This window comes from Sparus aurata, chromosome 23, assembly GCF_900880675.1.
Source record: "Sparus aurata chromosome 23, fSpaAur1.1, whole genome shotgun sequence".
NCBI lineage: Eukaryota > Metazoa > Chordata > Actinopteri > Spariformes > Sparidae > Sparus > Sparus aurata.
The window spans coordinates 20648124-20660900 of NC_044209.1; the positions used below are offsets into that span (position 1 = coordinate 20648124).

Below are 12777 nucleotides of genomic sequence, written 5' to 3' on the forward strand. Positions count from 1 at the left end.
CATTTTGTGTAGAAATTAAACAATTCTAGCTGACTTAGTATGATTAAGTGGTGCTACTGTTCCCTATTAATTCTAATATAAAATGCATTTTTTTGTTCAGAGTCAGCCAAATTATACATAATACATATACCAAGTTGATTCAAAGCATACTAAGTAATGTATGACCTTTTCCACCTCGTCTTTTGGCCAGTGGGAGCTTCAGCAGCATCAGAAAAAACGTTCTTTCCTCCCACACCAGTCACTCTGATCAGCATCCAACCCGAGGAAAATTACGTCTGGAAAGCCAGAAAGTTGCCAAAAAAAGCAAAGGGCAACAAAACTTTCAGGCAATCAGCTTCACGGCTATAAGCTCCTACACCATAATTGCATTCAGTGTAACTCACCAAAGTGTCATTAGCATGCACTCAAAAATCACAAATTTCACTGTATGATGCAGCAGGAGCATGAAAGGCTTTGGTGCTTATTCCAGACAGCTCTCTCTTTCCTGTAATTGGCTTAATTTATGGAAGAGTGAGGCTTTTGCTATCCCTACACATGCACACACGCACATACACACACACACACACACACACACACACACACTCACTCAGCTTGGATCATTGAATGCAAATGAATTCTCGTTTTAAACTCAGTGCCAATTTTGTGATACCCACCAGGGGAGATTTCAAACAGCAAAGTTTGATTGGGCTTTTCTCACTCCCTAACTATGTCAATCAAGTTCTGGAGACGGCACTTAGAGTGTTTTTTAGGTAGAAAATGGCTGCATCTGTTGTCTGAGGACAACCTGTTCATCCAGTCACTTGCATTTCAGTAAACAGAGATTGTTTAGAATTACACATCCAGACAGGATAGAATTATATTCCAATTGTGGTCATGGCGGCTGAACAGGAGATTCAACCTGCCAAAGCTGTCTTAAATAAGTGGCTTTACAAGTTGTCCCCCTGTCAGAAGGATATTTATTTATATATGGTAACTCTTAATATGGTCCTTGCGATAAGCTTTAGTCAGTGTTGTTAAAAGTAAAGATGTTGTGTTAAAATGTGAATATATTTGTATGAATAGTGCTCGGGTAAATGTCTTAAAGTTATCGTTATGGTTATTGTTATTTTTTGGCAATAAATGCACATGTAAAAGTAAATCATAAATATATTCCCATGAATGTTTATTCTGTATTCTTGGATTATTGGCCTTGCTGAAGAATCAGTATTTTTTTATATTTATAAATATATATATATATATATATATATATATATATATATATCTCATATATTTTATGTAATTGCAAAATAAATATATTTATTTTAAAGAGGTCTAATTAAAAAAGCTAGTCAAATGTAGTACAATGACAGTATTAAGCTGCTTGTGTTAGTACTTAAGAATTGCGCTCAGAAACTGTTAGGAGCATCAAATCAATCAAAAATCCAATTTCTAAGTAATTTTGCTTTGACCACCTTACCTATAATGTCATTGTTAAACCTTTACTAAGCTTTTGTTGTTGCTTTATTAACATTTATGCATATACATTTATTATGGATTTCTTAACAGTTAAAGGTGGAATATGGAATATGAGCTGAATGCCGCCATCTAGTGTCTCAAGATCGTAGTCGCGACAACAAAAAGGTAATTCCAGCGGTCAGGTTGCCAGGTTTGGACAGGGCAGGAGGATTGAGCCGCCTCCGTTTCCTCCGTTTACTGGGTGTGGAGGTTGATGGGTCCCGATCAGTATTCTCATATCTAGGATCAATGTGATATAATGAAAATAAGTATAGCAGAGGAGTTTGACCGACAGGTAACGTTAGCTAAGTTAGCAAGCGAGTTAGCTTACAAATCCAGGAGAAAGTTCGCTATTTCCACGTGTGTTTTGATGCCGTGGAAATCCTTTACCTGAGTCCATCGAGCGTATGCTTCACCGATATTTACTCTGGTTTTTGCTCTTCTCCGGTCACTCAGCTGCTGGGACAGATAACGCACCATTCGTTGGGGCTCTGAAGAGCTTGCAGTCTCCGCCATTTTACCCAGTGTCAGCCTAGCTGTGCCGAGCTGTGCCGAGCTTTGCCGAGCATTGCCGAGGTTGCGAAATTGGCAACCCGCAATGCCGGCCACTATTTGGCTGGTACGATGTAACCAGGAAGTCATTGTCGAACCCGTCAAAATTTCTTAAATTATTTATTTCAGACTAAGTATAATTTTTCAAGGAAACGCATTACTTTTAATCTGCGCCCCTCTAAACTCCCCGTGGATTTATTATTTTTGAAAAAATATAGCTTTTAATAAGCATATTACATATTCAACCTTTAACTATGCACTGTAACACTTTATAATAACCATCATTATTAAATGGTATATTTATAGTTAGGTAAGCATTAGTTGATAGTTATTTCATTGTTCATCATTTATTTAGCAATCATTTATTGTAAAGATGCTACTGATGTTTATGAACTTAAAAAGCATTTGATCGTCTGTTAACAGTGAAATAACTATTGACTAAATTACATTTAACAAAAAATTCACAATTTGTGATGGTTAATATAATGTTCCCCTATCATATGTATGTATGTATATATGTATGTATGTATGTACATATATATGTGTGTGTATATGTATATACATATATATGTGTATATATATATATACACACACATACAAATATATATGTTTTTAGATTTAATTTAGAGCTTTTTGCATCTAAAGCAAGAAAAGTGCCTTCATTATGCACTTATTAACAGTTAACTATGCTTTTTGCAGCTGTAATGAGTATTTATCCAATCAGATTTAGACCTTCAACAGGCAGTATCAACAACGAGTCATGTTTTTGTATGTTTTGTATGTGTTTGTAGAAGATTACCAGGAAGAAATATATTATGGTAATTTGGTATTTCAGATCAAATTGTGCGTGAGAGAAAAGGAGCGAAGGCGTTAGACAAAAGGTGAGAGGCTTAGAGAAAGAAACCAGTCATTTGAATGCACAAGGCCTTGCTCCTGTGTATCCAATAACATCTCATTAGAATAAAAATAAGAGACCACTGAGAAGCCATATTGAATTTCCTCTTGCAATTACGTGACTGTGTGGCCAGGCCGACTATTAGTGCACTGTGGGGGATAGCTGCCTCGTGCTCTGTGATTTGTGGGCTCTGCCATAGAGAAATGAGCCTCGCCTCTCCTCTCCTCTCCGTTCAGAGAATAAAGGGTGGATGTGCCGGGGAGATTTCAAAGCCAGAGCGAGAAGTTTTCGGTGCTGAGAAAAGGACTCGGTAATCTCTGGTGAAATTAAATGAGATCTATTTAGACTTCAGAAATTCAGTCTTCAGCTTAAGGAAAGTGAATTATGAGGAGTGAGAGTGAGCGCCTCGGTGCCGGAGAAGCTTCTGACAGAGCTATATTTGAAAAGCTTGTGTCGCTTGACATTACCATCACTGTGAGAGAGTTGGTGTTATGTAGGAGGCTGTGGGCTTAACACAAAATCATCCAGTGCATTTTAGTTTTTTTTGTTTGAGTCGAACTGCCAAAGCAGAGCCGCGAATAGAGGCTGGCATTTCTTGTATCAGGACGTTGTCTCTGTCGGGGTAAAGGCTGTTTCACGGATGCTGCTTCGGGGCACGTTTGTGTTTGGTGCCTTACAGTCGCTCCTCTGTGACTTTGATAATGACATTGACTTACACTGTCATTAAGGCTTTTATAGAGTAAACATTTGCGAAGTCTCCACACGCACAATGAATGGGGCCCCGTGTGCAGTTGACTGTGTTATTTGGATGCCGGTGTTTGTAGGTGCAGAGTATGTGACCTCCGTTTTCAGTCAGATTAAGACAAGAGGTGCCAAATGAATTTTCCTGCGGCTCTCAAAAGATATAAAAACCCGTCACTCTGAGCACAAAGCTGCAGGAGCTTCAGGCCAGTACTTAAGTTTGAGCGTGATGAGCGTTAATGTTTATCAGCAGTGAAAACACATTGATGTACAGCTTGCTATTAGCTGTGGAGGCTGTGTGTTCTTTTATATTAGTGTCTTCTTGAGTCACACAAAACCAAACAAGGTTGATTGAACTGAGCTCTGAAAAACATTCATCAGTTGCAGGATACTTATAATGCTTTGTAATAGTCCACACCATTAGAAGTCCTCTATTGCACAGAAAACACTGCTCCTGAACGCCTCGTCAGTAGTCCCACCTTTAACTCTGTGACTCTGTGACATCACACAACGACACCATGTCATACATTTACATAATTTATACCCAGCAGCTAGTTTGTTTTTTTTTATGATTGATTTGGTACAGCTGCTCAGCGGAGCTGGGTCAGGCATGTGAGAGGCGACCAATCAGAGGAGACTGGTCGCTATACTATATTTTATTATACTCAGTATTCATGGGCGGAACCACGCCTATCTTTGATTTTGACCTCCTTTTTTCCATCTATCCATCCATTATAGCCATCCATTTTTCAAATATACATACAGATACATACCTCTGAAAAACTCCCCACTCCTAACAAAGTCACGTGGCACGTTTGTACACGTGGCACAGAAAAGACTTAGAACACAAACATGGTTGGATGTAAATAAACAAATGGTAAATGGACCAAAACAGACAAAAAATACAGACAACATTTAGCCATCGTTTAGTATGTGTCTTCCAAGATTATAATGGATATTCTATGTCCAAATCAAGTTCTATATTGAAAACCATATTCAACTTTGGAACTACTTTCCCCCCACAATCCAGAATATGATATGTGCTCAGGTCCATAAAGTGTGTATATAAGTCTTTAAGTATGCAGGTCCTTACTACACTTAATACTCAGACACGACTTCTCTGGGTCTATCTTATTTCTGAGTTGAGGTGATACCTGAAGGCGATGCAGCAGTCTGAATTGTAATTCTTGTGGCTGTATTACATATAAATGTGTTATTAGCATACTGTCCCTGTATCCTTATCTTGCTCAAGGTCTTGAGACCCCATAGGAGAAGTTGCATCATTTGCATTACTGATAATGCAAGGTCCTGATAGCATGGACCTAAAATAAACCTACTACACATGCTTGGTTGGTGATAATTCCAGATTGAACATATCCCCGGTTTGGTTCTGGATAAAATTTCTAAATTGTTCAACTAATAACTATAGAAAACTTAGAAAAGTGGCAAATTATCATATTTGAGATGGTGAAAAAAGGAAACATTTGGCATTTTTGCTTCAAAACTTGCCTTGCACATTTGCTTTGTTCAATTTCTATTTCTAAGTATAACTAAGTGATTTTTATGGATAAGATATTTTTTAAAGTTTGTTGTGACTTCACACTAACAACATAGGGTCTGTCAACCTTACCTGCTGACTTTATCAAACTTAATACTTTTAATAACATGCTGTATGTTTTGTGGTGTTGAACGTGAGCCGACTTTCTGTAAGGTAAAAGAATAATAACAGTCTTGTTTGAGTTGGACGGATGACTCTCCGCCCGGCCTTTTTTTATTGCATTTTATTATTACCACAACACCCAACAGTCCAACCCAGTTGAATATGACTTGGTTCACACCAGAAGCTTTATACCTAATGCAGTGGCAAAACATTGGAGAATCTATTCAGGGAATGTGAATATTTGGGATATTTTCTGCCTTCAGAGTGAATGAAATGTTAGGAGAAGTCTCACCTTGTGTCTAAGCGAGCATATTTCCCTTGTGTTCCCCACTCTCAACTCATCCTCCTACACCTACCCCTCCTCTCCATCATCCCTCCTGCGTGAAGCTAAACTGTCGGCTGTGGAGAGCAGCAACTGCATGTGCCGAACGCCGTGCAACATGACCCGCTATAACAAAGAGCTGTCTATGGTCAAAATCCCCAGCAAGACGTCAGCCCGCTACCTGCAGAAGAAGTTCAACAAGTCGGAGAAGTACATCACGTAAGTAGCTCGATATTCTTGCCCTGGTGTAGAGACAGCAACGCTCAAAGGAACCAATGTTTACATGGATGGTGTCATTTTTCTACAGCCAATATAATTGTGCGATCAGTATTGACCCTAAAAAAGTCATCAATTGACAGTGGGTGAAGGTGAAAGGGTGACAAATGAAAAATAAAAACCTTCATGAATGAAGCAGCTGCTAATTCTGTATCGCCCTGACACCAAAGCAGGCAAACACTTACATTTACACAAACACACCTTTTATAGGATCCAATTTACCCGATGTGGAGGGAAGCCAAACATCCAAAGGGAACACACATTAAAAGGAAGAACATGCAGACACACCACAGAGAGGATCCCTGAAAAATCAATACAACACCACTAACTGCTGAGCCGCACTGCTACCCACATTGTTTCCTATAGTCCTTTAAATGAAGGGTTTAAAGAGCTGGAATCTGTCTGGACATGAAACAGCTGTGTTCTCCTCCTACACACTGCTCGAATTTCCTATTGCAGTTTGTGTTGCTTGCCAAGTAATCACCTCACGTGGGATTCATTCGGACTAATGCCCTGTTCTGCCTCTTTTCAGAGACAATATCTTGGTGTTGGACGTGTTCTTCGAAGCGCTGAACTACGAGACCATCGAGCAGAAGAAAGCGTACGAGGTGGCGGGTTTGCTGGGTAGGTTTTTACTCGTCGTCGAACTTCCTTTCCAACCTGAATCCAGTCACTTCAGCCGTGCTTCTTTTAAAACATGTTGATTCATGAGAGCTGGCCCGCCCTGACTCATGGCAGCAGAGTTAGGTAAGATGTTTTTTTCAAAGAAGCCTGATTGACTGGTCAATGATGGTGCCACTGCAGTACGTGACAAGCCGTCAATAAAATGTCGGCGCTGTGAAATGTTGTGGCTTGAATTCGAAAAATCTTGTCAGCTCTATAGAGACCAATCAATGCATGAAATAGTCACAGGCTTCAACTGAACACAAAGGGCTTTGTTGCTGCCCCTTGGTTTCATAATGAACAGTTAATGGAGACAAGCAGTGATCTTTATGAAATCATCCGGGAGAGATGCACACGTAGACTCAAATTCAGGGCTTTTGTTGTTTTCAAATCAACTTTATTAAGAAATTTCTCCCTATCTAATGTCTAATTGATTTAAAAAAGCAAAAAATATCAGCTTAGTTCATGTTCAGGTCTCAAGGAGTTATAGTCATGAGCTGTGTCTGTGCTACAGCTGCTAACCACAGACAAACTAGGAAGCAGTGTTCAGTTGTCTTTAATTGTCAGTTTAACCAGCTCACCTGCCACTCGTCACATCTTGAACACTGATTCAGAACACATTTAGTTGCACTGTCACACAACTTTAAAGGGACAGTTCACCTCAAAAATAGACGTATGGTGCTGTTTATTCATACTGATTGATTTGGTGTGAGTTGCTGAGTTCTGGTGATGTCGGGTACTCAAAGCGCCAAATAAATACATTTTAATAAAATGCAACAGCGGTGTCTTTCCAGGAATCAAGACCCGATAACTGAAGATTACCCGCACACCTTATTTTGAGTAGTTTCATGAAGGAAATTCTTTTTTTTTCCTGAACTGTGCCAGCCAACCACAGTTCAACCAGGTTCATGCTCGGATGAGCTGTAAAAGTGGTCTGTGCTGATCACACTACTCAACTTTTTTCTTGCTGATGACAACAGAGAAGAGAGGGTGACAGGACAAGAGTGTCTGCTCTGATATTTACCTTGCTAGGCTCGCAAGACATTGGCGAGCTTTCCCCGATCTTCTGGATAAACATCTTTGAACAGTTCACACATACCGACCCTCTTTCACGTCAATCTGCCTCGGATCGGAGGGCTCTTGTCAGCGCTCTCCAAAAAAATGTTGCGCAATGATACAGTTGATGGGTGTTAGTTTGGTAGAAAGGAAATGAATGAATGAAAAGGAAAGAAATTGTTCCAACAATGAAACATGCTTGTGGATTATCTCAAGGAACCATTTCATTATTTCTGGGAAGAGATATTGTTGTTTCGGTTTTTTTCCAAGACGAGTGCCGTCGAGTTACATTTTGTCGATAAGGGAGACATCTCCACAGCTGATATCTCCAAAACTCAGCAACTCACACAAAAACAATCTAGACGGATAAACAGCACCAAAGGTAAGAGGTAAAATATGTATTTCTGATCTCTGTCTTTAACCTGCCACAAATAGCCTGTCGCTCTCTTCTGTCTACTCCTCTTTTCTCCAGGTGATATCGGCGGTCAGATGGGTCTGTTCATAGGAGCCAGCATCCTCACCATCTTAGAGCTCTTTGACTACGCTTATGAGGTCAGTGTGAAGTTGCCATTTTTACGCTTTTTTATCCCATGAACCCATCAAAACATTTAATTACACCCACACTACTTTACACACTCTCACAGACTTTTGGCGAAATAAAACAAAAATAGCTTTTGTTTCGGGGTTTTTCAGTAAGTAGTTGAAGTGCAGACCACGAATCAATGTCACTGATACAAAAAGCAGATAAGAGCCAGATTTACTTTAGAGCTGGGTGAGATGAAAGAGTGTGTGATGTAGCTGTTCCATTACCTTTGCACCTCTGTGTGCCCCTCTTCACAGTTTCTCCTGCTGCTTTCAGCTGCACAGTGTTCTGATAAGCACATAATAGTCCCGCCTCCCCTAGGGGTTTGGAAAATATAAGAAGAGTCATTTTCGAGAGGTTTTTTTCTTCTTCTTAATGGCTAAGTTGGAGTAATGGGGATGACAACCCCACATGCGGCTGACAAAAGCAATTCTACCTTTTAACAGGTTTCACGCTGACATAATTGCGATAGCGTTGTTTGTTGCCATCTAATTGCTTTTTTACTCTGAAGATAAACGTTCCTTTACAGTCAATAATTACAAGAATGGCTCGTGGAGTTCCTCTTTAACAGACCGAATTAAGTCTCTTGGTCTTTTATTTCTGCAGGTGGTGAAAGACAGACTACTGGATTTACTGAGCAGAGAGGACGAGGAGGAGAGTCATGGAGAGGATGTGGTAAGAGCGGCCTATCACTTGTCAGTCTTCTTCAGAGCAGAGTGTCTAAGTGGAGCATGTAGATTCAGAATAATTTCCCTCATGCTGATCACGCATATATATACACGCCCCCCCTCACCTCAGCACTAGCATGGAGAAAGAGCACCCTAGATCTAAGACTGTATTCAGACAGAAGCTCTGCTCTTTGAGTCAAAGAACCAGCGACGAGGACCCTGCTGGAAGCAACTAATCCCAACTTAACAAACATGGTCATGCACATCGAGTCTCAGTTTAATCAAAAATTAAAGTCAATAAAAATGACAGTTTGAGGAGAGGGTTGGAGTGGCGGAAGGAGCTGCAGCAACATATGCATCACAGGATCTGCAGAGAAGTCGGTGTGAAGTTAAAATGGTCACGGTTCACACAAGAATGTCATTGGACAGTACGAGGGAGATTCTAGCCAAGCAGCAGTGAACAAGTCACAGATGGTGAAACTTGAATGAAGCAGCTGTCAGGTTGGTGGCAGCATCCTGCCGAATAAGGACCCTTCATTTCTGATGCTCATCGTGACTTTCATCAGTCTGAACAAAGCCTGGTGCCTTTTTTCCGTCCTTTTGAAGGCTGAAATAAAATCACTTAAATTGAAAAAATGAGAGTAGTAGGTTTTGTTTGCAACCTCAGTGAACTTTAAACACACATTGAATTTCGCCAACTGCAAACATCAGCACTTAGAGCCGAGCTCTGGGCCAACAGAGAAGCAGAGTTGTAGTGTAGTTACAACTCTGTAGTTACTGGTAGCGTTTCACAACATGCTCTGCTTGATTTTACATTGCTCTATTGGAGTCCATGGTTTAAAAGAATATGTCTCTTGAATAAACTTGACCAGAATGTTATTGTGACTGGTTAGTGCCACCATGTTGACAACTAGTTAGCATGTTGTTGCTAGTTCTCCAGCCACAGAAGCTCTGCAGTTAGCTCCACAAATAGACCCCATGTAGTATACAGTGTCTATTTAAAGGATTAGTTCACCCAAAAATGAAAATTCAGTCACTATTTACTCAAAGTCGGGAGAAGTTTCGTAGTCAACGAAACATTTCTGGAGCTTCACAGCAAAGTAGTGGTGTACTCAACAGCTCAGGTAGAAAACAGAAAAAAATAAGAAATTGTTCCAAAGAGTCTCCAGAAGCTTTTAACCACTTCAGGCTGTGCAGGCTAATGGCTCTAGCTTAGCAGCTACAGTGAAGCTATCTGTTTAGAAACAATGTAAATAAAGTTTTTTCAAATCAATTTGGGATCTCTGGGCTTCTAGAAACTTGGATTACACTGTGCGAGCTCTGTGAAAACAATTTATGTTAATATTCAGTTGTTTTTTCTTTTTTTTTACCCTCGTTAAAGCCGAGGTCTTAGCAAACACCCCTTCTAAAGTGGGTCTACAAGCTCATCAGCATGCCGACGGTGTTAACAATGTCTTTTCAAATCATTTTGGGATCTTCTGAAGACTTGGATTCCACCAGATGACACATTTTATGTTTTGCTCAAATTAATTTTGCTCCGCCACTCTCCAGTCTGACCTCGCACTGACACTCTTTAATCTTTCCTCCCAGAGTTCCTGCGACCCGGTGGGGAACCACTCAGAGTCCATCAGCCACACTGTGACAGTCCCCTTGCAGACAACACTGGGCACCCTGGAGGAGATTGCCTGCTGAGGCCCTCCCCCCTTCCCCTCAGAGCCACACGCGTCCAGAGGCTGCCTCCACTGGGTGGCGCTACGTCCTCTGTTAGGGCATCCTGCAGGACCTTAACGGGGGAGGGGAGGAGACGAGGACAAGAACAGGGGCTGGTCTAATGACAGCGCTGCGCTCTGTCTCACTGCCCTGTCTGAGGCACTAATGGGGATTAAGGAGCTGTCAACGCTGCTCTCTGTCACCCTGCACTGTACTGTAGTGGGAGGGTGGCCTCTGCTGTGCCAGACCTGCAGTGGGGTCTGTGTCTACACATACCCTCACAAATCAGAGACTGGGTAGGGCGGCCACCCATAAAAGGGGACTGATCCCTGTGCAGCATATCTATGTAACAAACATATTCATACGTCTGTCACTGCCAAATGAACTGTACAGAATTGGTTTTGAACTGTCCAAACTGCATGCGTCAATCTATCTTGCTCTCCTTGCTGATGCATACGCTGGACTGCAGTGTTGCTTTACTGTACATGTGTGCCATTTGTCTCTATCTGCAGGACAGGCCTGTGACAAGGGCCCTGGATCAGATATGGAAACTTCGAATGTACAGATTGAACATATGGTTGTTTAAAATCATAGTTCAGACGCGACCAGTCCGTAGAGAATCATTTCTAATGAGCGATTCATCATTTTCTTAGTTCATTTTCTTGAAGGGGAGGAAGGGGTATGTGATGTTTGTGATGTCGTTACTGAGAGAGAGAAGAAACAAAAGAACACCTCAACATTTTCTTTTGATTCCTGTTAACCGAATGAAATCTGAACATTTTGCATATCTTTGTTAACCTGTCAGTTTCAGTTAAATCAGTTTACTAAAAAGAAAAAAAAGGCATGTTTGCTGCGTGACGCCCAGGGTTTTCAAAAAGCTGCTCTCTCTCTCTACAGACATCTTTAAAGGGGATGTCATACTCTTACCGTTAATTTATGTGAATAAATGACTGGCTCCTGGCTACTGCACCTCACCGCAGCGCCCGGCCAAGTGAGGCTGAATACAAAACAGCGCAGCAGTTGAATACGCCCAGGGTGTTGTTAAGCCATTATTTCATGAAAGAGAATGTCAGGGTGATTTTTCAGAGGGCTTATTTAGGGATGGCATAATTTTGTCCTTTATATATATATATAAAAAAATACCCACTGTGGACGTTTCTAAACAATTTTCATGATTTAAAAGTACAAAAGCACCATGTGGAGGGTTCAGTCTGTTTTCTTTTTTGGATACAGGGTCTGCTGCGTTATGGTGTAAATATCTGTGTTTTTTAATTTTTCTCATATAAACGGGTACCGTGCAGACACGCCCGAAGCAAAAGAACTCAAAAGAACAACGACTGAAGGTCGGGAAGTGGCTCCATTTTTGTCACATTTTATTTCATAATGGTAGGTGAGAATGTTATGTAACGAGCAGTAGCATTTTGGGATAGTTGAATGTCATGCTGTAAAAGTATTGCTATGAGACAATACAGGTTGAGGTCCTAAGAAGCAACAATTACATATATGTGGCTCGACACCAAAAGCTTGTGTGAGACCATGTCGAAGATTTAGAGTTTTCTAGTCCATGAACATCCTTCTCACGGTCTCTGTCATCATGCTAATGTACATTACAGGTAGGAATGAATTCAAGTGCTTCGTGAGACTGTCTGAATCATGATTTCCCATCTGTGGCTCAACCTGCTGTCTCTGTGTACTTATCTCATGTCGTGGCTTCAGACGAACACAATCCTCAGCCGACCTGCAGGGGTGTGTGCGAGACGAAAAACGTGTCTCGCTTTTCCCTGACAACGACACCGGCTGTTTTCTCTTCTCTCTACTTTGGCTTCGATCGTTCTCGCAGGACAGCTTTTTTCTCATTTTGTGATGCAGCATACAGTGTGTGTTTTTAATGTGAAACAATTAAATTAAAAAAGTTGTTTTGCAGTGGTGGTGTCCTGTCGTGGTGAGGCAAGTTTATTTTTTGTCGCAGCTTTCGGCAAGAAGGCGGTTAAAACGACTTTATGATGTAAAAGTCTACAGCCCAGAGACAGTTGATGAAGCCTCTGGGTCTATGCATTAAGACCAGCAGGGGATGAATCCACTGGTTGCAAAAATAAGGTTGGCCATATGTAAGCTTATTAGAAAAAGACCCTACTTTTCACTTGATTTATTACCAAA

General features: G+C 40.9%; 1 protein-coding gene across 3 annotated transcripts in view; it reads left to right on the top strand.

Moving 5' to 3' along the window:
* The window catches only part of asic2 (acid-sensing (proton-gated) ion channel 2), a 378097-nt gene extending 365554 nt beyond the window's left edge, over positions 1-12543 (top strand). For all 3 annotated transcript variants that reach the window (XM_030406936.1, XM_030406934.1, XM_030406933.1), the window contains 5 exons: positions 5730-5883; positions 6473-6564; positions 8132-8211; positions 8849-8917; positions 10501-12543. In XM_030406936.1, the coding sequence (XP_030262796.1) occupies positions 5730-5883; positions 6473-6564; positions 8132-8211; positions 8849-8917; positions 10501-10602 (497 nt within the window). In that variant the 3' untranslated portion in view covers positions 10603-12543. The remainder of the gene's footprint in view (positions 1-5729; positions 5884-6472; positions 6565-8131; positions 8212-8848; positions 8918-10500) is intronic.
* Positions 12544-12777: the final 234 nt, after the last annotated feature.